This window comes from Canis lupus, chromosome 6 (genome assembly GCF_048164855.1).
Source record: "Canis lupus baileyi chromosome 6, mCanLup2.hap1, whole genome shotgun sequence".
Classification (NCBI taxonomy): domain Eukaryota; kingdom Metazoa; phylum Chordata; class Mammalia; order Carnivora; family Canidae; genus Canis; species Canis lupus.
The window spans coordinates 74,864,847-74,891,574 of record NC_132843.1 but is presented as its reverse complement, the minus strand read 5'-3'; the positions used below and the strand labels follow the sequence as shown (position 1 = coordinate 74,891,574).

The 26,728-nt window shown below is 42.7% G+C and overlaps 1 protein-coding gene and 1 long non-coding RNA gene across 3 annotated transcripts in view; both read left to right on the top strand.

Moving 5' to 3' along the window:
• Positions 1–888: 888 nt before the first annotated feature.
• On the top strand, positions 889–13,702 carry LOC140635927 (uncharacterized). Of its 2 annotated transcripts, XR_012033279.1 has the most exons (3): positions 889–2,078; positions 3,393–10,518; positions 13,319–13,702. It is a non-coding gene; the product is annotated as an uncharacterized lncRNA (long non-coding RNA). The 2 variants fall into 2 exon arrangements; XR_012033278.1 differs by lacking the exon at positions 13,319–13,702 and having other exon boundaries at positions 3,393–11,421.
• Positions 13,703–13,920: 218 nt separating this feature from the next.
• The window catches only part of LOC140636078 (membrane cofactor protein-like), a 45,728-nt gene continuing 32,920 nt past the window's right edge, over positions 13,921–26,728 (top strand). Inside the window, exons 1-4 of the mRNA XM_072831547.1 lie at positions 13,921–13,933; positions 15,335–16,069; positions 23,743–23,925; positions 24,289–24,391. Coding sequence (XP_072687648.1) covers positions 13,921–13,933; positions 15,335–16,069; positions 23,743–23,925; positions 24,289–24,391 — 1,034 coding nt within the window. The remainder of the gene's footprint in view (positions 13,934–15,334; positions 16,070–23,742; positions 23,926–24,288; positions 24,392–26,728) is intronic.

The window sequence follows — 26,728 nt, the reverse complement described above, 5'->3', positions numbered from 1 at the left end:
ACAAAATTTCTCGAAGGATCCCTGACCACAGAGGTGCCAGGGCTGCTGCCCATCGGGAACCAACCTGTTTCCCCATCAGGAAGGAGCATCCCTCCACCCAGGCTTGAACATTTCTCTTTTCTGTGATCTTTTCTCTCCTTTTGTTTCTTGGCTCACAGAATTGCAGTCTTGTCTTATTGGGCTGGCTTCGTTTTTAATGTGTGTCTGCGTAACCTTCCGTAAAGTCTCAGGAGGTAGGTAAAATCTGCATCGCAAGTCGCCTTTTCATGAATGGGAAATGACAGAAGAAAAACAAAGATGTGACTGATTAGAGTAAAATATTTATTCAAGTCAGGATGCAGGAATAGACTCTGCACAGAAAGATAATTCAACAGCACCATTTATAGCACATACAGCACCACATTTCAGCAAAATGCAACCCAGGACATCAGATACATTATAGCTATTTGTTTTTTAAAAAATACATTATGTTCTCTCTTACCTCTGCAATAAGGTATCATAGATGCAGCTAAAGAAGTTAGTGAACAAAGTGCCAGATCGTCCTTCCCCACTCTCTGCCCATCCTTCTTCCAAGAAACCACAGGCGGCCGCTCACCAGAGTTGGCATGAGGCTTCGAGGCTGCTGCTTTTCCCCCTACATCATAACCGATTTCAAATGGTGCTAGACAAAAACAGACTCTGAACACCAGGAGAAATCGGTCAGCCTGTGTAAGAGATGGGTCCGGTGGTGCTCCTGGGGGTCCTGCACTTGGCCGTGCGGTGGCAAGTCTGACTCCAGCTGCTCCGCAACGGCAGCTGAATGTTCCAGGGCGTCTAGGAGCAGGTACAGTGCTGATGTGGATGGAATCGTCCTCCGGGTATAACAGAGGAGAAAATCCCGGTATGAGTCATGATGAAATGGAAAGCTATCAGGTCAAGTTCCCAAACACCAGACAATAAGCAGTTCTGAGTCAGGAAGATACATACAAAGAGAATTAGATTAGGCCAACTAACTATTAACCAGTAGATTCCTGGAACTCACACCTTAGGGTAGACTTCTCATGTTCACATGTAAACCCTTTCATCCCTCTGGAGTTAAAACAGACCCAGACTAAAAGTACCTCTCCCTGCACTCTTGTTCCTACTCTTTATCATGTTACCTGGTCCTTGAAATCTTACCACTCTCTAGTGAGAAGAGGCAAACAAACATAAGACAATGGAAAACAGGGGGGAAAAAAAAGAGTATTTTCCTTAAGACTTAGGGTAAATTGCTCAAGATACCAGCCCTAGGCCTTCCTAAAAAGGAAGCTGGGGAAACCAATTAGGGACTTGCAAGAATACACAGGGAGCAGTTTGAGAGAAAACAGCAAGCCAAATAAGAATTATTTGAATGCTAGCATCACAGAATGAAGAACTTCTTGGGATGCTCAAAAATACCATATTTCCTATTTCAATGGCCCAGTTATGCCAGAGACCTGATTTATATAATCTTCCTCACAGTAAGGGGTGATCTTGGGCTCCCCTTTAAGCCTAGAATATGATGCTAAAATATGTATGGCCTATATTTAACTGTGTAGTCTCAAGACTACCATAACACAGTATTGCCTGGCCACTAAATAAATTTAACTCCAGAAATCATGGAAAAGGTAAGACTTTACTGGAATATCCCAGCAAGACTCAAGGAAGTATTACATTATGTGACCCTTATAAAAATGTCCTAGGGACCCCTGGGTGGCGCAGCGGTTTGGCGCCTGCCTTTGGCCCAGGGCGCGATCCTGGAGACCCGGGATCCAATCCCACATCGGGCTCCCGGTGCTTGGAGCCTGCTTCTCCCTCTGCCTGTGTCTCTGCCTCTCTCTCTCTCTCCGTGTGACTATCATAAATAAATAAATTAAAAAAAAATATCCTAAAATCCACTTTACCCATTTCAGTTCTCCAAGGATCCATGTGTTAATGCAACTGCTTTCTGAGAACCTAGCTTCTTTCTCTTCTACCCAGATTGTCTCTCAAAACCTTCAGCTGAAGTTGGCTTATTGTTCTACTACCCATCTCACTGCCTGGATCTCCTACTTCACAAAAGTCTCCATGACCTTTCTAAGGTAAGTGAAGTTTCTTTAGCGGAGTTCAACGCAACACAGCACTAAAAAAGGAGCAAGGAAATGCAGAAACTATCTTAGAATGCAGGATAGGGAGAAAGAATATATTTACCCTGCATGTAAATCTGGAAACTTTAACCTCATTAAAACTAAAGAAATGCAAAAGCAAGGGGCAAGATACCTTCCCCCCCCCCATTACGTTAATGACAATAGAAAGGTTCTTTTTTATTTATTTATTTTTTTAAATTTTTTTTTAATTTACGACAGTCACACACACACACACAGAGAGAGAGAGAGAGAGGCAGAGACACAGGCAGAGGGAGAAGCAGGCTCCATGCACCGGGAGCCCGATGTGGGATTCGATCCCGGGGCTCCAGGATCGCGCCCTGGGCCAAAGGCAGGCGCCAAACTGCTGCGCCACCCAGGGATCCCTTCTTTTTTATTTAACAAAAAAAAAAAAAAGTTTATTTATTCAAGAGAGAGAGAGGCAGAGAGAGAGAAGTAGGCTCCATGCAGGGAGCCCATTGTGGACTCCATGGGGGACTCCAGGATAAGGCCCTGAGCCCATGGCAGACACTCAACTGCTGAGCCACCCAGGGATCTCCAATAGAAAAATTCTTATGTGAATATCTAATAAAAATCAAGGATGTGATGAAACGGATATCCTCATATGTTGAAGATACCACAGCAACTGGCAAAAAGCCTATGAAAAACATGGAATATATAGAGAGAATAATACAAATATTCATACCAATTAGCCCTCCTAGGAATCCACTCTAATGGAATATTTTAATTTGAAAAATATTTCATGCATTTTTATCAAGGCCTTCATTACAAATAAAACTGGAAACAACTTAATTATACAATAGACATTTTGGATTGCACTGATATATCCACTAGAGTTTCTTTTTATTTGGCTCTGTCTTTATTTGGATTTCTACTGTATAAAACGTAAATGCATGGGAATGCACGTTTTTACTGTGTAAAAACGTAGATGCATGGGAAAATGTACCAGAATGGATTGTACAAAACATGTCAGAATAGGAGGATTATAGATGGTATCTTTTGTTCTGTAAATTTTCTGCTGTAATTATTTTATTTTAAAAGTATTAAGTTAACACAGAAAAAAAACACATACTTTGTGGAGTGCACAAGATAAAATGAGTTGTGTGAGGGAGACCGATGGCTTTTTATATTAGAAAAACAGTAGACTGTATGCTGAAAAGAAATCAGGATGAATCGTCCCCGGCTGAAAGCTCCTGTTTGATCATGCTGCATGCCACACTTGTGTCATCCTGGCTTTTGTCTTCCCTTCAGGCACACGGGATGCTCTCACAACTGGTAAGTTTTGAGAAGGGTTTGATGAGGAGCTCTAGCACCTTTCACAGTAAGTATTCACTTACAATGAAAGAAATGTAAAATGAGAGATCAACATCTCTTACAATTCCAGCTGGAAGGAAAGAAAGTCCAAATTCAGGCCACAGTGTGGCAAGATTGGCATCCCTACAGGCATGTAGAGTGAGTGTCCTTTATGGAAGTTTCTTAAAACTAAAAAAAAAAAAAGGATTTTATTTATTTATTCATAAGAGAGAGAGTCAGAGGGAGAAGCAGGCTCCCTGTGGGGAGCCCAATATGGGACTCGATCCCAGGACCCTAGGATCACGTCAAGCCAAAGGCAGACACGCAACCACTAAGCCACCCAAGCGCCCCCTTTATGGAAGTGTCTATACTGGCTTTGAATTGTTACAAATGAATAAGCATCCTTCCTTTTCCAATGGAGCTGGAGAGCACAATTCCTCTTCGGTTGATAACCCGGGAAGCTTCTCAGGATGGTAGTTGTGCCCACTTGCACAAACTGGAAGCCACAGAGCCCAATCTCCTAAGCCCATTTCCATGACCTGCCTACATAAGAGGAGTGGTTTAGGGGTAGACTTTGCTGCCTAGAAGAGCTTGTGCCTGTGTCTTACACAAAGACAGGAGTTTTAGGTCCTGGGGTGCTGGAGGCAGGAGCTCCAGTGCTGTTCTCACCTATTTGCTGAAAGGCTGCTCTGGATCAAAGGTCACAAACTGCTCTGCTCACCCCTTATCTAAAACTTTGTGGTAATACTACTAATGCACCAGATTAAGCTGGGAGCAGTTTAAAGGTAAACTTACTCTTAAAGGTAAGCCTGTGTGAGGTGTTTCTTAAATGTAGAATTTATAGTTACATATAAAAAACTCACTGGCAACCACTAGTGGGACTAGGTATTTAGAGTTTAAAACCTATGGGTTATGTTTTCCATGCATTCAGTGACCCTGTTTTACTGCCTGGGCCTTTTCTTTGGTGCAATCTTTCTTTCACCCATCGTCGTTTCCTGTTGAATAATTCTAACATACAAAAACGGTAAGTACAGCCATATTCTTCTAAAAAATATTGTAACTGTACCTTACTCTTTTGGAAGCCACAGAGAAGTAAAATAAAACTTAAAAAAAAAGCACTACTACATAATATATAATAATCCATAATTATAAAGAAGGCCCTTGATGTATATTATGGGTAGAGAATTATTCACACTAAAAGCAATATATATGACAATAAGAACACTTAAAAAAAAAAGCTTAGAATTTTAAGAAGGATTCAAATTTTACAAAAAGGGAAAATAGGCAGAAGAAATTTTTCCAAATTGCCCGTGTTGATAAGACAGTTGGTATCCCAGTTTTGCTGAAACATTCCTAACCCATACCTCTGTATGCAGACTTTATCAAAGCACTAGAAGTTACGTAGTGTGTCCCACTGGCACACACATTACAGGTTGCCAGTGTCAAAGAATTGAGGCTTTTTGAAGGGCATTAAAAAATAAATATTTTGTAAACCCACCTAGTTTTTAAACTTTTTAAAAAGATTTTTATTTATTCTTTTTTTTAATTAATTAATTTATTTATTTATGATAGTCACAGAGAGAGAGTGAGAGAGGCAGAGATACAGGCAGAGGGAAAAGCAGGTTCTCTGTGGAGCCCGATGTGGGACTTTATCCCAGGACCCTGGGATCACGACCTGAGCCAAAGGCAGATGCCCAACCCACTGAGCCACTCAGGTGCCCCAATATTTAAACTTTCTAAAACCTTACAAGGATTAGATCTAAATAAACATTTCTGACTAGGAAGAGAACATATCCAGCTTTTGTATTCGCTGATTGATTGACTGATTTTATTTATGCATGAGATACACAGAGAGAGGCAGAAACACAGGCAGAGGGAGAAGCAGGCTCCTTGCGGGGAGCCTGATGTGGGACTCGATCCCTGGACCCCAGGGATCACGCCCTGAGCCGGAAGATAGATGCTCAACCACTGAGCCACCCAGGTACCCCTTTGCTGATTTATTTAGAATAAAATCTGCAAGGTCATAGTCAATACTATCAGAGTTTAACCATGATAAATTCTATACCCATGAGGAACAGTTTATACCTTTAAGAGAATAGCTTGCTATAGCAAATGTTCTAAATAAAGTCTCCTAATTAAAACAAACCTAACAGAAACTAAAGTTGCTCTTTCAGAGGAGGCCAGTGTACACTTTTTAAAAGCAGAATATTACAGCAGAGCACCTTATAATCTAGTCAGGAACTCAATTTCATGATAAAATAATTAGCAGAGATTTACATTTAAATCTTTATTCTTCCTAATATTCTCTACATGTTATGGCTTGATAGGTAAAGACACTTCATTCTTCTTCATTATAAAAAAAGTGAAAAGTAGCCTTGATGCTTTCTATTAGCAAGTCTATCAATAACCTCTTCCCCTTAAAGTCTCTTTTAGTACTACTACAGTTTTAAGTCTTAAATTTTTTTTTAAGTTAAGGTTGAACTAAAGTAGTTGAGGCTTCTCACTTTCTATTTCTAGACCAATATATCAAGTTAAAACCAGCCCAGGCAAATGACTCTCTTAGAAACATTCATGACTGCCTCTCCCATCCTCTCTTCTCCCAAGGACTTCATTCTGCATTCCTATGGCCTGTTCCTAGTTCAATTGAAGGATCAAATTCTTAAGTCTAGCATTGATTTGTTTCCTCCATGTAACTTAATACCATTTCTTCATATTATCATCCTTGGGCACAAAACGGATTCAATAGCCATTTCATAAAAATTATTTCTTTAGAAATGATAGGGTGCCTTGGTGCTTCAGTGGGTTGGGGATCTGCCTTTGGCTCAGGTCATGATCCCTGGTCTTCTGGAATTCCTGCTCAATGGGGAGCCTGCTTCTCTCTCTCTCTCTCCCCTCCCCTGTCTTAGATAAATTAAAAAAAAAAAAACCACACACACACAAAACAATTATCTTGTCTCATCTAAACACCCTCAGATCATACACCCTGTGTATGTTCATGTATTCCAGGTCTTAAAATCTGCCCCTGTTGTGCCCATGTTCTTTCTGAGTGTGACAGCCTCACACAAGCATTCTGTGATCAGTAGCGACCAGGGATGTGGCTGGGAGTAAGATCACGGTCTTTAACCTTAAAGCTTAGAGAGTAAACCCCCAAACATCGAAGTAACCCACCAGAGAACCTATCACATATATGTAATCCATGAACATTTCAAAACTTCTCTAAGCCTTTACTTTTTGGGCCTGTTTTCACTTCTTGGGATATGAGATTACTATAAGAAAATGCCATTTATTTTTGTGTTAGAAATAACACATAACTAAGATCAGCACGAGGAAGTGTCGGATGCCCAAGATCCTGGTGTGGAAGCAGCTGGGTAATTAATCATTGTTCTATGTCCATGTGTGCGTGAAGCTGATAAGACTAAGTGGCTGCATCTACATAGGGTGAGCTGACTATTCTGGATTTAAAGCATTTCTCACAGGAAGGGCAGGAAGGCCCCATCAGGGAAACAAGAGGGAAGCCACATGACAGGCACAGAATAGGAGTGGAGGGGACCTTGGCTCTTGCTTCCACAGCCATGCAGTTTCCGTCAGAGCCCCAAAACACAGAACAGGATAGAAGGCCTGCTCTGTGGGAGCCGCAGGATCAAACCAGGCCTGGAGGGGTGCAGGCACAAGTCTGTGTCTGATGCAGGAGACAACTCAGAAACTACCCAGGTTTTTTGTGGTAGCACTCTTAGAGGATGTTTAGCACACACATTTCATTTTGTAAGTATTTATTGATCACTTCTCTGTTCCAGGGACAGTTCTGAGGCTTGTTAAGCACCCATCATCAGTGAAGATGGACTCCTTTATGGAGTTCTCATTCCAGTGCCAAGAGACAGACTAGAAACAAGACACATAATTAATTAAAATAAAGGGGGATAAAGGCTAGGAGAAAACAGGGCAGAGTGAGAGAGCTCGGGAACGGGTGAGGAAGAGACGCAATCTTTAATACGATGGCCCCACTGAGCAGCATTTTAAAGTGAGATTGTGTCTGTGTTCTTTCTATTTTAAATTTTAATTTTTTAGTAAATCTTTAAGCTATTTTTTTAAAGATTACTTTTTTAATGCCTTGTTTAGCCAGCAACTTAGGAGTGAAGTGGCCAGAAGTGATGTTAACAGGGAAAACAGGAGCTACAAAATAGGAGTCAGCTGTCTGAGGTGGTGGTTAGCGTCCAGGAGAAAGCAGTGTTTTATTTAGTGGCACCTTCTGGCAGTTGCGTTGTGATCCGAGACGGAAGGACCTGATGGCTCTAACTAGCTCTCTCCTCCATCAGGGAATTCTGCTGCAACCGTCTACCAGGTAGTATATCTTCAATTGTCCTAAACTTACCATAGGTTTCAAGGTTGCTCTTTCTTTTAATATACTAACACTGAGCTTGGGGAGCAAGCCTGCTTCACACTTGTGTCACATGGCTGATGATGGCATATGCCTCCTCGATCCTTAGCTTTCCCAGTTTCTGTATGTCTATGGGTGCACTCCCTCTGCCCCACACTGCACTTCCCACTCTATTACATCCTCTTGTCTCCTTGGTCTCTAATACACTCCTCCCCGGCCCCTCAGCCCCAGCAGAAAATGAGCTTCTCGTGAGCAGAGACCACCTATAGGTACTCAAAATCATTTTTATTTAATGATTTTTGACTTCCACTGGTACAGTCGTCAGGATTAATAAGAATAGTAACAGCTAATATATATTTGTTTACAAAATATTTTAAAATTTGTTGTCTTCTTTGGCTTCCAAAGCAACTGTGAGGTAGCTTGGCCCAATAACATTGTTATCCCAAAGCAGAGAAGATTCTGAGCAGAGAAATTCAGTGACATGCTTAAAATCACAACAGGAGGAAATTGTTCAGGGGTACTGCTTCAGTCCTGATGATTGGACTCAGAATCCTGACCCCATTCAGCTATCTGGAAATAATTTCAGCTGCCACTGCTACTGAATCTGATTCTGTATCACCAAGAACTGCATACATTACAAAGGTGGAATATTTCCTTTTTTCTTTCAATATTCCTCCTTCCCATCAATTTTACTTGATCTTTTTTTAAGCTACTCTGGTACATTAAACCAGTATCCTTTTAGAGAATAGTAGGCAATTCCTCCCTTTTTTTTTACTGTAGTCTGAGTTACTAGCTTATAAGAAAATTAAAGTATTTCTGTAAGGGACTCTGTCCTTATTAAGGTTTGGTGAAAATATTCCTGTCCATTTACACAGACTAGCAGGTTCTGTGATTTGCATTAGTGGCCTTTCACTAGTCAGAAACAAGTGTCATCTGCATACCTTATATCTCACTATATATTTACACGATAATTTGTGACAAAGGTTAAGCAAGGTAAGTCATGCACTGATAATCTGAGGAATAATAGTCAGATTCCTCCATTCACAGCCCATTTATCCTTGCCTCTGATCCATTCCCATTCCTGTATAACCCAGCTTTCCTGCATTTACTCAGAGCTCTCAAGTCTTCACTGGTGACAGAACTATTAAGACCGTTCCCTATAAAGCATCCTTGCATAATTCCATGTTCGCAGGAACTACCATCAATTAGGTGGACAGCCACTCCTTCAGCACTCACTAAGGCTGCATTGTCCCACACCCATGTACCACTCATTGGTCAAAACCAATTTCAGCCATTCCTTAGCTAACCACGTAGTCATCTCTCCTGGAAGCCCTCCCAGAACACCTATCGGTACCACCCTCTACTCTTCCTTGTGTGTGGCACTTGTTTGCTCTTCCTCATCCTGTGACCACTTTGGCTCCTGATTCAGTCTTCCCTGACACTTCTGACACCTGATTCAGTTCCTTTCTGTTGTGAGGGATGATGCCCTTCCTTGTTCCAATTTCCAAGAAAGGGTAAGAGTAACTAGTAAATAGGAAGTACTGGTAAGTGGTGTAATGAGTCAGCTCTTTGTGCTTCCTCCCTAAAGTCCCTATTATTTTTTTTTAAGATTTTATTTATTTATGATAGTCACACACAGAGAGAGAGAGAGAGAGGCAGAGACACAGGCAGAGGGAGAAGCAGGCTCCATGCACCAGGAGCCTGACGTGGGATTCGATCCCGGGTCTCCAAGATCGCGCCCTGGGCCAAAGGCAGGCGCCAAACCGCTGCGCCACCCAGGGATCCCCCTAAAGTCCCTATTATTATTAAACATATTTGAAATCTCAAGGTACTGGCACTGAATCACTTATCATTTCATTTATGTACAATCAAGTGCTTGCTTAACCCTGGAAGAGGCAGAGATCATGAGCTTTGCAGTCAGTAAGAGATGTGTTCACATCACTTACTAGTATGAAACCCTCAGCAGGACACTTACCTTCTCAAAACCTCATTTTCCTTGTCTGTAAAATAGAGATAATCATCCTGACCTCACTTAGTACAGTGCCTCGTTTAGGATGAAGGTCAGAAAACGTTAGCTATTGTTATTTACACGTGACTGTTATTGGCATTTAGAAGGGATTAAATCCTTGGAATTATTCTCAGTCCTCATATGCCTCATGACCAGGACCGCTGCTCTCCACACCATGGGAGTTAATTGTACAGAAAACAGAACTATCTTTGCTAAAGTGGAAGAAGGAAGCCTTATGTAAGATTGCCGTACAGAGCTTTTGACCTTGCCAGGCTTAAATGTCACAATCGGGCAGTAAATGATTATTTACCAGTCAGAATTACTCTGGAAATAAGTGTTGTTTTAAGGCATGGACACCTGTCTATAAGAATTCAGAGTCTTCTGACAATGTACAGGATGGTTTTCACATTTCAAAACTTCTGAGTTTTGACTTAGTCCTGAAAGGTGGGATTTGGTTATGTGTTCCTTTTACATATCTTGCAAAAACTTGAGTCAAATTCTGCCCTCAATTTCAAGATGAAAGCTGCTGGCTAATTTTCCCCAAGACTGAAATACATATAACTAAGATATTTTCCTGTTTTTCTTCCTCTGCCAATTAGCACCAATACAGATGAAAAACCTAAAGAGAATACCCATTTAAGTCCTCAAGAAGACAGCGGCATACAACCTCAAACTCTGCAAACAAATCAGGAAAACAGCAGGTACCTACTGTACATATCAAATTCATAATGTTGTCAGGAACTCAAATACTGAAAATGAGAACAGGATTTGCACATGATGATGCTCTAGTTGCATCACTGGTACCAGGGGAGTTAGAAAGTACTTCAGGAAGTGGAAAGGCCTTGGTGGTTGTTTTTCTTGGGACTCTGGTTGCTTCCAGGGAGTTGGGTGAGGACTGTCAGCGCTGTGCCCAGGCACTGTTTTCACAAAGCTTTCCGCAGGTTTGTGCAGTGATGCCACGAACCTTTGAGAAGGAAGCTTTCGTTTTCCTTGTGGAACCCACGCATTTGCCACTTGGGTGTGCCTCCCAGTCCCCCACTTCCCTTCAATGTGCAGTGTCACCTCAGGATTCTGAGGAGACTCTGGACTTCCCCTCCTCTGCTTCCCCACTCTCCCTGAATTCTCTGCCACAGCTGGCCTCCCGACTGCTCTGTCCTTTCTATCTGTCCCCCACAGAGGCTTGTCACCACACCTCATTCCTGCAATCCAGGAATTCAGATACCAGCTTACTAGCATAGCTGTTGTCCTGAATGTTCAGCTGTTTGCTACAGGATTGGGGTGAAAGGGAAATTATACTACAACCCAAAGTGGCACACAACTTAGAATTGAATATTAGAAATCACCAAACTAAAAATTAAAATTTTACTGCAACACATTCTCACCCACTGTCAGCCTACTTACCACTACAACAGCTGAGTGAATAGAAGCCACAGAGAGGGCAGCCACCGTGGCTCGGCAGTTTAGTGTTGCCTTCAGCCCAGGAGACCTGGGATGGAGTCCCATGTCAGGCTCCCTGCAGAGGGAGGCTGCTTCTCCCTCTGCCTGTCTCTCTCTCTCTCATGAATAAATAAAAAAAAAGAAGAAGAAGAAGAAGAAGCCACAGAGACCTTGAGACTGTATGATTGTCTCTGCAAAAGTTAACTTAAAAACTATTTCACAAGAGGGCTTAAAATAGCATTTAATTTCTCCTCATTCCTGCCAAGTGACTTTCCCAAACATTTTACTACCTTTCTTCCAGTTTAGTTGCAATAACCTGGCTCAGAATCCACTTACTCAAGAAGCTCTAAGTGCTCCAAACCAAAATGATGTCTTTCTTTAAAACTCAAAGCACTTGCTGTCTATAACAATATTTTAAAAGCAAACTATTTCCTCTTAAGTACTCATTATCAAAAACATAGAAAATGAAGAAAAATATAAAAAATATAAGAATTACCTGAAATAGCCTCCACCCACTGGTTAGTATTCTTAAGCTTCTTTGCATGTTGTTTTACATTTGCAGGATTATAAAGAGATCATATTGACTGTATAATATTGAATTCTGATTTTGTTTTCACCAAATGACAACCGTTTCCTTTATAAAAAACTTATATCCTATAGTAGTATTTCATTTGTTATTTTGCCTATTAACACTATTGTATTCATTTGCTCATTCCTGCATTCTTCAAACATGCATTAGTCATTTATAAAATGTACCATATATTGTGCTTCTTTTTTCTCATGTGCTAACTTATGAGTAAAGGCTCACTTTTTAAATTTCCCTAAATTTCTGAATAGAGACTTAATCAAATGAGAAGTGTAAATAAATATTTGAGAGAAAATTTATCAGAAATTCATTATAACTAACCATTTAGAATTTTTCTCTTACATCAAGGTATGGGTCAAATTGTGTACATTGACTGTGGATCAACTTTTAATAAAATGGGAGGAAGTCATTAATGAATTTGTCTCCAATCTCCTTCTAAGACTGGAATTTTGGCCATTAGTTCTACAGGAGAAAGGTTGATCATGTGGTAGACCAGGAGTGAGTCACAGTCTGTAGCTTGCTTAAGACCTGGGCACCCAGGGATCCCTGGGTGGCTCAGCAGTTGAGCGTCTGCCTTCAGCTCAGGGCCGGATCCTGGAGTCCCAGGATCAAGTCCCACGTCGGGCTCCCTATATGGAGTCTGCTTCTCCCTCTGCCTGTGTCTCTGCCTCTCTCTCTCTCTCTCTCTGTGTGTGTCTCTCATAAAAAAATAAATAAAATCTTAAAAAAAAAAAAAAGACCTGGGCACCCAAACCAGGCACAAGGACAGAGAGGGTGATACAGGTAAAGAGGCAGATTACAAAGACACCGCTGCAAGCTGAAGGACGTGAGAACGTTGAAAGATGATGCAGGTAACACATAATGTTGGGAAGCCTCGTGAGATAGAAAGAGAACAATGATGAGGCATCAGGTGGCAAGAATAACAGGGGTGTCAGCTGAGCTGATGAGCCTCAAGAGGGGTCTGTCCCCTGGCCTTAAGGAAGAGGAGAGGTTCCAGCAGGGCCAGGGAAGGGTTTGGACGTCTTGGACTAAACAACATCTTCTTTCAGTCTTGACTGTGTTAGGGAAAGAGGACATGCTCTCTGAGGCTGACCCTCCTCCAAACTGCCAGCTCCTGTTTACTTTCCCCTTGCCATGCCATGGCTCAGAAACAAGAGGCAGAATTTTTTTGTGCGTTATGAGGGACCTTTATGTTTCTGGAACAAGGCCTTTCTAACAAGTTGCTCAACACTGAGAACAGGCTTCCTTTGACAAAAAAGGCAATGAGGAAAGGTCAATTTATTCCTTAATGTCTCTTATCTACTCAGTGTCTCAGTATTTTCTTGTGCCCTACCTAGCAACCACCAAGGAGGGCGTAAACACTTCTTCTAAACTCAGACTTATGTGTAATGCTAGTAACACGATTTTAATGAGTAAATTCTGGGGGGTTCGCTTGTCACTCATGCTGTCACCCAAATAAAAATATCCTGTTATATCAGTGCCCTTCCTTGAGAAAGTACTCTCATGCTGGAGAACATCTTGAATTAAAATGTTGTTGGAAAGGAGCTAATTCAACAGAGGAAGATGTGAAACTCGTAACTTCTTGGAAGTGACCTCACAGAGATACAAACATGTGCACCTGAAGATGCTGAAGTGCTCCCAGGAGCTTGGACACTCCATATGCCTTTTCCTTGTGCTGGAAACACACATCATCTAGTTAGGGGAAAAGTCTGCACTAAAGCTATATAAATAGCCTCAATAACTTAAAGGAAGGTGTCTCTTAGGATTTCTGTTTACAAGTCTGTTCTTCACCTTTCTTATTTTCAAATGCTCTTGCTACACAGAATGGTCTTCTTAACAAGAATATCAAAATCCAGGTTGAAGATGCGAAAAACATATAAGTCACGTACAATTATACTACTCAGTGGTAACTGCTGTTAATATTTGATTTTCTGCTAACCTTTCTTCATATATGTTTTTATACACACATCTTTTTTTTTATGTAGAGCAAAATCTCCTATTAGATCAGAGTAAAATCTAGCTAGATCAGTTTTTATGTTCTCTAGGGAAAGAAGTATTTTCTGTTTATTACAAAGGCATTATGGGCAGCCTCGGTGGCCCAGAGGTTTAGCGCCGCCTTTAGCCCAGGGCCTGATCCTGGAGACCCAGGATCCAACCCGCGTCGGGCTCCCTGCATGGAGCCTGCTTATATCTCTGCCTCTCTCTCTTTGAAGTTAATACAGAAAGCTTACATCCATCACTATTCTGTTATATACCTTAATTTTGTGTGATGCAGGTTCAACCCTCATCATTCTATGAACAAAATAGCAGTTGATATATAGGTTGGACTGAAAAATGTTTTTCTTCATCTGATTCCTGTGACACAGGGTCAGTAAAGAAAACTGAAAAGTACAAGGAAAAACAAGGAAAATGAAAAACGCATAATTCCAATGGATATTAGTTAAGTCTGGAGTATTTTCAACTAGTAGCTCACTGGGAATACCAAAGGCAAATGCTTATTGGGAGTCCTTTTTTCTGGACACATATATATTGCAGTTTCTCACATGGAATTTTTTTTTTTTTTTAAGTGCTTCCTGCATAGACCTTCCTAACCGGAAAGGCACCTATCAACAATTCCTTATACTTTTGCTAGACACTTAGGAAATTCTTTTTCCCCAAGATCATCTATCTTCGGTCACAGCTCTGACGACTTATTTGGGATAAACTCCAAGTGGAACTGGTGGTTTAAGTCCTGACCATTGGAAAACTTACCACACAGAAAAGTTAAATTAAGCGGCTAAGATTGGGGCCGCGGTGGCTCAGCGGTGGAGCATCTGCCTTCAGCCCAGGGCGTGACCCCGGGGTCCGGGATGGAGTCCCGCATCAGGTCCCCCACTGGGAGCTGCTTCTCCCTCTGCCTGTGTCTCTGCCTCTCTCTCTCTCTCTGTGTCTCTCATGAATAAATAAGATCTTAAAATATATACATATATATATATATATAATCATATATTAAAGCCTAAGCGTGAGGGTGTCAGCCCCCCTCCCCCCAGTAGTTCCTGCTTTGCCAGCTCAGGGCAGGAACGTGTCTGTTCCTCTCAGGCGCGCTTTCAATGCAGGCCACGTGACTCTTCCCCCTTAGGAGTCGCACAGGTCCAACCGCAACTCTCCAACAGATCTGGCTCATTCTTCATTCCCCGCTTGATTTTCCACTGAGAGGCTGTTTCACCAGAAAAGGTCTCCCTCCTGCGGAGCAACTTTTTTTTTTTTTTGGATTTTATTTATTTACTCATGAGAGACACAGAGAGGGAGGGCGGGAGGGAGCGAGCGAGCGAGCCAGCGACACAGGCAGAGGGAGGCGCAGGCTCCCCGAGGGCGCCCGACGCAGGGTCTCCGGGGTCTCCGGGGTCCCCGGGGTCACGCCCCGGGCTGCAGGCGGCGTCCACCGCCGGGCCCCGCCCCCCCGGGCGCCCCGCCCTTACCTTCTCCTCAGGGAAGCGCTCCCTTGCCGCGGGCAGGAGGCCGCCCTCCGCCGCCTCGACGACCCCGCTGCCTGGGCTCCGCGCTCTCCCCTCGGCGCGCCCTTCCGCCCCGGCCCCGGACGACGGCGGCGACGGCCCCGCCCGCTCCGCGGCCCTTCCCGCCCTTCCCGAGCCCGGGCGGCGCGCAGGCCGAGCTCCCGAAGCCGCCGGGGGCCTCCGCTCGGCGCGCACACGGGGTCGCCGCGGGACGAGGCCCAGGGGCCCGGCGACCCGGGGGCGCGACGCCAGCACGCGCGCGCCGGCCGCGGAGGCCTCTGGGTCCCACGGCCCGGCCCCGCCCCCGGCCGCCCGCGGGCCCCGCCCCTTCCGCGAAGGCGAGCCGCTTCCGCCCACGCCCCGCCCAGGCTCCGCCCCGATCCCGCCGGGCCCCGCCCACTTTCCGTCCAGGCCCAGCCCAAGTTCCGCCCGATCCCGCCAGGCCCCGCCCACCTTCCGCGAAGGCCCCCCCCAAGCTCCGCCCCGGCCCCGCCCCGCCGTTGCGCACCTGCCGGGGGATATCTGGGGGGTGGATAGTGGCGTGCCGTTCCCGTCCCGGCGAGGAGTCCTCCCGGCCGGCTCGTCGGCTCCCGCTGGGCACCTGCAAGATGACGGCGTCCCGCGCACCGCGCACCCGCGGTCCCTGCTGCCCCCTGAGCCCCTCCTGTTCGCCGCGCTGCTCTCAGCCTCTCCGGGGCTTCCTAATGCTCCTCCTGCTACACTCCTGGGTTGTGGGTAAGAGCCTGGAGCCGGCGTGCGCCGCCGAGGCGAGCTGGAGCGGGGGGGCAGGCCTGGGCCCGGGCCCCGGGAGCTTGGCCTGGTGGGTCGGGAGCCGGCGCGGCCCGGGGCGGGTGTGCGGGGCCGAAGGCTCGCGGGGCTTAGGGCGGTGAGCCCTGCGGGTGCTGGGCGCGGCCAGCGGGGTCACCTGGTGGAGCTGCGAGCCGGCGATTGCTTGCGGGTTTCGAGGCCGACGCGCCGGGGAGGGGGCTGGGCAGCGCGGACCCAGGGCCTGCGGTGGGCTGGGTGTCCGTGCCCAGTGCCTGGGGCTGTTCCTAGGATCCGCGGTGTGCCTGCGAGCGGTATGTTCTCTGTCCCTGGCGGGGCGGTGCCGTGGGGAGAGGGCTGCTGTTTGTGACGGGCTGGGTGTTACGGGGCGTGTGCTGCAGGGAAGTAGCCTGGGTGTGGGTGTGGGGTCAGGAAGTTCACCGCTTGCTTTGCGTGGGGGCTGGGGCGAGAGGGGACTCTGGGTGGGAGCACGCGGTGGGTCCCTGGGGCCCAGAGGGGGAGGGAAAGCCACACTTTGCTTTTTTTTTTTTTAAAGATTTTATTTATTTGCTCATGAGAGACACACACACACACAGAGAGAGAGAGAGAGAGAGAGAGAGAGAGAGGCAGAGACACAGGGAAAGGGAGAAGCAGGCCCCATGCAGGGAGCCCGACGTGGGCCTCGATCCCAGGTCCCCAGGATCACACCCCAGGCTGCACCAGGGCTGCCCATGCCCACACTTTGCTTTTTGTACCTAAAAACAGCAGTCTTCTTGTCCGAGATCATATTAGCGTTGGTCGGCAGGCTGTTCCTTTTCCGTTTTTTTGGTCTTTTTTTTTTTTCCCCCTTTGGACATAGAATCATCTTCCTGTTTCCGTGCAATAGACATTGCCCAGTTCCATTACTTAATCGCTTTTTGCCATTGTCTTCTTATTTTCATAAGGGTGGGTCATATTTAAGGGGAATTCTGAATGCATTGGTAGCTTACTGACAAATGAGTCACCTAAGAAATACAGGATAAGTCATGTCAGTCTGGTTTTCCTGTATACCCATGAACTGAAACTGAAAGCCCATCCATTACATTTGTTTTATTGTGTCGTGGAATAACAGTTAGTGTTTATATTATATACATATGAGCTAAAGATGACCTGCTTGTTCCGGAACACAGAAGCAGTTCGTTTGGGGCCACCATTTTTAGTACTTTGGCATATTTCTTTCTGTCTTTATCTGAACCTGTGTTTCTCTGCCCAAGTACTTTCTAGGACCCCATTACATGTACAGTTTGTATGCTGCATTCTTTTCATCAGTAGCATTCATTCAGCACCTATTTGCCTTGTGTGTACCAGGTTCTGTGCTGGTCCTGAGGATACGCTGGTGAGTGAAAACAAAACTGTCCATTTCCAGGATCCTAATATCACCATTGGTCGGCTTGCACTCACACAAATATAAGCAGAAGCGGGTTTGCTGACTGTTAGGACCCCGGTGCCAGCACACAGTGGCAGTCAAGAAATAGTTGCTAGAATTTATTGGGTGAGGCAGACAAATCGAAACATACGTAAGTAACCCAAGAAAAGTGCTCTGGAGGAAAGGAGTTTGATTCTCTAATAGCATGTAACAATGGCTGGAGGCAGGGAAATGTTTTCTTACTGACCTAGGCAAAACTCTTACTCTCTGGGGCCTCTGTACTTGCTTTTCCCTCAGATATGGGACATTCTCCTCCCGCCCTTTGTATATAAGGCTCCTTCTCCTTCAAGCTTACTTGAGATGTCACCCTATCTCTAACCACCCTATCTCAGACACACACACTCCAGCTCAGATCCCTCTCTGACTGGAAGTCACCGCTGCAAAACTGTTTTCTGGTTTCCCCGCTAGAATGCAGAGCTTGTCTGTCTTGCCACACTTGTGGTACCAGAGTTGCAATATTTTGCCCAGTGTCAACACTCTTGTATAATTATTCAGTACCAGGAAATGAAATATAGTAATTTAATATAATCAAGCTACTAGAAAAAACTCCTCCTGCTTCCAGGGAAAAAGTAAAGACCCAGGGTTAGGATGGCCTTTCTGTGGTGCCTAAGCTAAGGCGGGGGCAGCTGATGTCAGCGAGGCTCTGTCTCCTACTGTTTATATAGAGTCTGTGGTGCCCACAGTACTCTCATCTTGCTTTTATTACTGATCATCAAAAGTTCATTTCCATGGGAGAATTAGCGTGGGGAGGGGCCAGTGGCAATAAAAAGAAACCAAAAAGAAAAAAAAAGTTTTTAAAAAGGATCAAGTTGAGGTTAGCTATGGAGCTAACAATGAAGGAGACCATGAATATTGTTTGGAGGAGAGGAAATACAATGAATAGGGTGAAAATTGGAAGGTCACAGATATTTAGGAATGCGGAAAAGGAAGTTGCAGGTTCAAAGGTAAAATCAGGATAGGTATGAAATTAGAGAAAGCCCAAATGAGGCCTCATTATGTCGGCAGGGAAATACGGAAATAGAGTACACATGTCCATTTTGAGGCAGCTCCCACGCCCAGAAGCAGGTTTGTAAGCAGACAGTGTTGTGCCTGGGGGCTCGCCATCTCCAAGGCACTCAGTTGCCAGCTGCGTGAGATCGCAGAAGGGAACATTTGTCCAGTTCGGGACCAGTCCTACTCTTCCAGAAGGAGTCTCTGCCTCGGTGGACAAAACCCACCATCTCCTGTTGTGAGTGGTGTCTTTAGGTCTTTCCTTTCTCTCTAATGAAGAAGCCAAGATCCCTAAGTGCTTGCTTACAGGGCAGTTTCTTGGTCTCCTTCCTCTGCAGATTATAAAGCAGAGAGATCAGTCCTTAACTGGCCAATTGTTAGGTTACCAGAATACTGGGAGATAGGCAACAGAAGAAATTGCATGGCCAGATCTTTCTCCAGTGCATGAAACTTAAAGATGATTATTTTCAATATTAGATGCATCTCAGTGTATTCTTCAGCATGGTGTTCTGTTTGACTGCGGTGGCCCTTTGATCACCAGATGTTTTGCCTAGCCCCTCCAAGGGACATCCTGTGCTTGGTGTTAGGGCTGCATGTGTGAATGGAGTCAGCCAGGGGGACTATTAAACACAAAAACTTGTGATAGTGACTGAAAGATCCATGCTGCGGACAGTCCAAGAGGAGGGGACTGGGCACTGCCTCCCGGGGAAGTGGAAAATGCTTACTAGAGGAGCAGTTGACTGGGTTCAGTGTTAAGAAGTCAGGGGTTGAGCAGGAGCCACAGCTGAGCAGGAAGGAAGGGTGTTCAGAGCAGAGGGAGCAGTGTGATTGATCAGAGGCTTGGACATATGACATGGCTGGGGCATTCGATGACTGCAGAGCTACCCGGTGTGGCAGCAGGAGGACAAGGGAGGCAAGAGAGAGCCCGAGGACTAGATCACAGAGCCAAACATTGTGAAGAGCAACAGGGTAGTCAGCAATGAACAATCACCATCATTAAAATTCAGACATGACGTTATTATCTGTTCTTTCAGGGCACCTTGAGCCATTTTGTTTGACTTAACACATAGCGAATTGAAACCAGGGTTACTTTAATTTTTCCAGACTCAGTAGAAGACCATGTCTTGAGGACTACATCGCTAAGTGTGTTGGTGGAAGCACGGGAGGGTTTCAGATGAGTGTGGTGGGAAGCACTGTTGCCTAGTTGCTGGGGATGTTGTCTTGGACAAATTACTTAAGCTGCTGTGCCTTAGTTTGCTCATCTTACAGAGGGGGAAATAGTATCCTATTCATAGGATGAGTATGAAGTTAGTTAAATTGCCCTTAAAATAATGGTACACAGGTAGTGCTGAAGGTTCGCTATTGCTAAAATTATAATATGACCACTGTTGTTTTAAGAAAGAAGATGTAGAATCTTTGGTTACCGTACTTGGGGGAAAAAAAACCCCATTATTTGGAGTTCTCTTTTGATAATGTTAAATACTGTTTGTAATAATAGCAGAAATGGATATTGGGTCCATGATAAAACAAGAAAACATAAATATTTTGACATGAGGGAAATCAAATACTCTGATAAAGGGAAAGAGCTGTCATTCAACCAATGAAAAAGTTTGAGGAGAGGCATAAAACAACAAAGACAAAAATGATGATTTGGTGATTTCTCTGGAAGACATTGGCTGAGCAGAAAAGAATTTAAGTTTTTGTCTAAGAAGATCTGCTAACTGCACTCATTCAGCTGTGGCGCTGGGCATTACACGTGCAGTGATATGTCATACGTGGTCCTCAGAAGGTAACAGTCTCGGAGGGAGTACAAACAATAACGACTTAGGCTATGAGGCATTCTGTGGAAGAAGTAAATGGAGCATCGTGAGGACACGTCAGCTAGTTTTTTGATAAGAGATGTCAAGAGCCACAAGAAGTGGCATGTCACTGAAACTGAAAGATGAGTGGGGTGGGAGGAATGTGGGATCTCTGGTCAAAGCTGAAGTTAAATGATGCAGGGAGATCTGGAGTGTTGATGTAGTTTAGGCAATTGAATGGACACTGTAAGGAATCGAATAGGGCTTGAGAATATTATGCAAAAGTGAGCAGAGCCCTGATAGGGACAGGCTTTACAAGTCAGCTAGCCATGATAAGGAACCCTTAGGCATTGTCATGAGGGCATTAGGGAAGTCATGGTAAGGTATCTGACTTGGAAGAGTTTTGGTCACTGTCATATCAATGTGACTCTGGCATCAGTGTGAAACATGAAATGAATGAAAGATGATGAGATAGGTAAGGGGGCCTGTTCAGAAACGCTGATAGCACTCTAGAGAAGAAATGACAGTGGTGTGAACTTGAAGCAAAGGTAGAATTAGAGCGGTGGATCAGATATCAAGCAGGAAGACCATCTGTCTTCAACTCAACACCAAAAAAATCCCAGATAATCTAGGTATAAAATGGACAGGTGATATGAACAGACATTTCTCCAAAGAAGACAAATGACCAAGAGCCTCAAAAAAGGATGTTCAATATCAGTAATCATCAGAGAAGTGCAAATCAAAAGAGCAATGAGACATCACCTCACACTTGTCAGAATGGCAATATCAAAAGCATAGGGAAGTGGGTAAAAAGGCCTCCTTGTCCACTATTGGTGGGAGTTCAAGCTGGTACAGTCACTGTAGAAAGCAAATGGAGGTTCCCTAGAAATTTAAAAGTAGAATTACCATATAATCCAGTAATACCACTACTGGTATTTACCCTAAATATGTGAAAACACTGATTTGATAAGACATATGCACCCTTATGTTTATTGCAGCATTATCTATAATACCAAAAATATAGAAGCAATCCAAGGGTCTTTCGATATATGAATGTATAAGAAGGTGTGGTGTATATATACAATGGAGTATAATTTAGCCATAAAAAAGAATGGAATCTTGCTATTTGTAGCAATGTGGATGGATCTAGAGGGTATAATGCTAAGTATAAGTCAGTAAGTGATAAATGCCATATGATATCAGGCACATATGGAATTTTGTTTGTGTTGCTGTTTCTTAGAGAGAAAGCATGAGTGGTGGGGAGTGGCAGAGGGAGAGGGATTGAGAATCTCAAGCAGACTCCATGCTCAGCACAGAGCCTGATGTGAGGCTCAGTCCCAAGACCCATCATGATTTACATGACCTGAGCCGAAATCAAGAGTCAGACACTTAACCAACTGAGCCACGCAGGCACCCCTATGTGTGGAATCAAAGGAACAAAACCAATGAACAAAGATAAAAAGACATAAACTAAAAAACAGACTTTTAAATATAAAGAACAGACGGGTGAGGAAGTGGGTGAAATAGGTGAAGGATTAAGAGTACATTTATTTTGATGATCATTGAGTAATATATAGAATTGTTGAATCACTATACTGTACACCTGAAAACTAATATAACACTGTGTGTTAATTATTCAGGAATTAAAAATTTAAGAACCCATCTGTCTTACCTGTGGGGCGTGTATGAGTGTAAAGAATCAAGAGACCACACTGGCTTCAAGACATTATTTGAGATAGCATGACATTTCAAGTGGAGCATGTGGTGAGACAATTGGTAATATACAGTCGGCACCCAGGGGAGTGATCAAGGATGGAGACCAGGATTTGGAAGGCAGCTCTTCTTAGTTGTAATGAGGTCAAGGGAGTATACACAGTCACCCAGAGGGATGTGCAGAATGAAGTAACAAGAGTTCCTACAGCAACCCATGACGAACATTGCAGCAGCAACCCAGAGACGAACATCTCTGCAACTGGCCAGAGAAGAAAGGGTAGCCAGAGGATAAAAAAAAACATTGAGTGTTCTGAGCAAGAAAGCAGTTTTATTGTAAAAATGTGATGTTGCACTCAATTATTAAAGCGTATAAAGCTTGCAAACCCAGTTGTAAAATCTGCACATTTTTGAAATCATGTCTTATAACTGCACATGTGAGGAAGAAGAAATACTTCAAATTAGTTGAACGAATAAATCATCCAACTGACATTTCTTTTTCCATACAAATCACTATATATGAAAGTTGTATTTGGAATTCTATCTTTATCTGCTTTCAAGGTAGTTACTGAAATTGAATGCATAAAACAAGGAATACTTATATTTTTTAATCAGGGGCATGCTGTTACTTGATTTCTTTCTTGGTGGTTCCATGATTTCTAATGTTGTAACTCATTTGTATCTAGAACGGGGTTATATCACATTTCTAGTTGAAGGAATGAAGGATCCTTTGATCAGCAGAGGAAGATGACATTATATTTAAAATAATGCCCCAAAAAGGAAGCTTTTTTTTCCTGTAAGGCTGTTCAGAGTAGTAAACTTTGATATTTAAATGTTGTCTGTTCACTTGTGAGACGCTCAGTCACTCATATGAAACACAAAATGAAGTCTTATATGAGAGACTTCAATGCCTACTTATCTTGATCTCTGAACTACATAATTCTTATGTAATAATCCCTTGTTACTCTAGCATTTCTGAAGCACCCACTGAGAACAGAGTGCAGTAGAAAAAGAAGATCTGTGATCTCTGGCCTCTAGGAACTTGCCTTCTGTGAGGAGACTGAGCCTGAAGTGACAAGTTATCATTAGTTTGTCTTAGGCTATGGAAGAGGAATCAGGGCAGAGTGCTGTGTACTACAGAAGGCTTCTTTTTTTAAAAAAAAAAAAAATAGATTTTATTTATTTATTCATGAGAAACACAGAGAGAATGGCAGAGGCAGAGGCAGAGGGAGAAGCAGGCTCCGTGCAGGGAGCCCAGTGCAGGGCTCGATCCTGGGACCGCAGGATCTTGCCCTGAGCCAAAGGGAGATGCTCAACCACTGAGCTACCCAGGCATCCCACTACAGAAGGCTTCTTAGAGGAAAGGTGAGTTTTGAAATGAACTGAGAAAAAAGTGGGGAAAACCTAAACCAATGATTTTATTTCTTCACTTTATTGTTGAAAGAAAATTCCATCTTATTCCCTAACAAATTAAAACCTAGTAAGATGTTACTGAAAATAAGCAAGCCATATCTTCAAATACTATCTCAACTTGAGTAAAAACATGGAAGAATCATTTAAAATCTCACCAAGAATTTTTCCACTTTTTCTGTATTACCAATCTGCTGGGAGACCATAGTGCCTGGTTGGTGAAAGAGATAAGATCCTTCATTTTCATGTTCTCATTCTCTTATCCCTAGATGCCTGTGATCGTCCAGCATACATCTCTATGAAGCCAAATGTTAGCAAAATGAACTTTGACCCTGGGGACACGATATTCTTTACCTGTAATCTAGGATACAGGCCTATTAGGCCTCTCCTTCCCATGTCTTCTGTTTGTCAGCCTGATAATACATGGACCCCTCTCAAGGAGGGTTGTACAAGTAAGTGTACAAAACTTTTTTTTTATTGTTCTAGAGATTTCACACATTTTAGGCTGCATATTGCACTAATACAGTGATTGTTTTCTCATGTGAATGTACATTTTAGATAGCAGTGTAGTTTTTCAGACTTTGAAAAATCTCTCTTGGAAGCTGGTTACCTGGTTGAATTTGAATCTTAAGTTTGGCCTTATAATAGTCAAAGAAATAAAATAATACTCTCATGAATTCAGATGAGCAATGTAGAATTTTGATTTTAATTTAAATGTTTTGAAATTACTATGAAATATGCTAATTTAAACATTTAGACATTTTTAGATGCTTTGAAATTGCTATGAAACAATGAATTTAAAAATTTTCTTTTAGAAAAATCATGTCTACATCCAGGAGAACCCAGCAATGGCCAGGTAGTCCTCGTAGATGAATCTCTGCTCTTTGGTTCAAAGATTCAATATTCCTGTAATGAGGGGTAAGTTGTTCCTTAATGTAATAAATAAGATAAATAATTGCCAATTCCATTTTTGTTATGCTTCTCTTCTTAAGCATTCCCATAAAGTTGATTTCATTGTCCTTTTATATGAGAAGGAGTACTTGGAGCCTAACAAGTCTCAGGCTTTTTATTTAAACTGAGAAGGTGTGTAATTAGTAGAAAGAAATTTAAATTGAAGAAAAGCAAAATTCTATAATATTTACTATAAACATACCGTAAGCATTAACAATGATGACTTCATTTTGCCAACAAGATGCACCCTATTTAAAATGACCAACTCTCAAAGTTGAAGTTGGGCTTATAGAAATGGGAGATCAAATTACCAACTGAAGATATTCTTATATTGAGATAATGCTAAGGTGTTACCATGCCAAAATTCACCTAGTTAGCCTGGACCATTATATTGATCAGGATTCGTTAGTTGGATTTTTGTGACTGCTACAAAGGTTTAAGTATCTCAAAAAGAGATACTGAGCGCTTAAGAATTACAACCTTTGTTCCATAGGACTCTTAATAATATATATTGGGGACACCGGGCATTTATGAAGAATGTTCGCCTAAAGGGTAAATGGAATACAATATGGAAATGTATAGGACTTTTTTTGTTTTGGGTTTTTTTTTTTTTTTTTTTTTTGAGAGAGCACATATGAGTAGCGGATGGGGGGTGGGCGACAGCAAGAGAGGGAGAGAGGATCTTAAGCAGGCTGTATGCTTGGTGCAGAGCCTGAAGCAGGGCTTAATCTCACAACCCGGCGATCATGACCTGAGTCCATTATCAAGAATCAGAAGCTCAACCAATTGAGCCACCCAGGGGCCCTACATCTGATTTTTTTTTAATTGACTTTTTATATTGACTGCTACTTTACTGAATTCATTTATTAGTGCTACTAACCCTTTTATTTGTTCTGGTGGAATCTGTGGGGTTTTCTACAGATAAGATCACATCATCTGCAAACTGATTATTTTACTTCTTACTTTCCTGTTTGGATGTTTTGAATGTCTTTTATTTCTTTTTCTTGCCTAACTGCTATGGCTAGAATTTCCAGTACTGTGTTGAATAGAAGTGGTAACAGCAGGCATCCTTGACTTGTTCCTCATCTTAGAGGAAAAGCTTTCAGCTTTTCACCATTGAATATGATATTTAGTGTGGGTTTTTCATGAGTGGTCTTTATTATCCTAAGATAGTTTTCTTGTCTTCCTAGTTCATCCAGTATATTTATCATAAAAGAGTGTTGAACTTTCTCAAATGCTTTTTCTGCATCAGTTGAGATGATGATGTAGTTTTTGTCCTTTCTGCTGATGGGGCATATAACAGTGATCATTTTATTTCCATGTAGTGTCTTTGTCTGGCTTTGGTATCATGTTAATGCTGATCACATAATGAATTTGAGACTTCCCTCTTGAATTTTTTGGAGAAATTTGAGGAGGATAGGTATCACTTCTTCTTTAAATGTTTGGTAGAATTCACCTGTGAAAACATCAGGTCTAGAGCTTTTATTGAGAGAATTTTGATTACTGATCCAGTCTCCTTACTGGTTATGTCTCTTCATATTTTCTGTTTCTTCATGGTTTAGTTTTGGTAGGTTTGTCTTTCCAGGAATTTGTCCATTTTATCTGTTATCAAACCTGCTGGTATAAAATTATTCATAGTACTGTATTATATTTTGTATTTCTGTAGAGTTGATAGTAATGTTTCCACTTAATTTTTTTTTCAATAAATTGAGTCTTCTCTCTTTCTTAGTCCATCTAACGAAAGGTTTGTGAATTTGGTTGATCTTTACAAAGAAACAACTTTTGGTTTCATTGATTTTCTGTATTGTTTTTCCCCTCTATTTTATTTATCTGCTCTCTAATCGTTAATACTTACCTCCTTCTGCTAGCTTTGGGTTTAGTTTTTCTTTTTCTAATACCTTTAGTTGTAGTGTTTGGTTGTTGATTTCAGATCTCTCATTTTTTAAGGTAAGCCTTTATGGTCCTAAATCTCCCCTTGGCATTGCTCTACTGTATCCCATAAGTTTTGGTATGCTGTGTTTTCATTTTCATTCACTTAAAAGCATTTCCTGATTTCCCTTTTGATTTCTTATTTGATCCACTGCTTGTTTAAAAGCATGTGGTTTAATTTTCACAATTTTGTGAATTTTCTGGTTTTCCTTTTATTTTTTTATTTTTTATTTTTTGGCTGGTTTTCCTTTTAATATAGGTTTCTAACTTCATCCCGTTGTGGCCAGAGAAGATTCTTGTGTTTTCCACATAGAGCATCATGTCATCTGTGAAGAGTAAGAGTTTGACTTTTTTGCCAATCACACGTCTTTTATT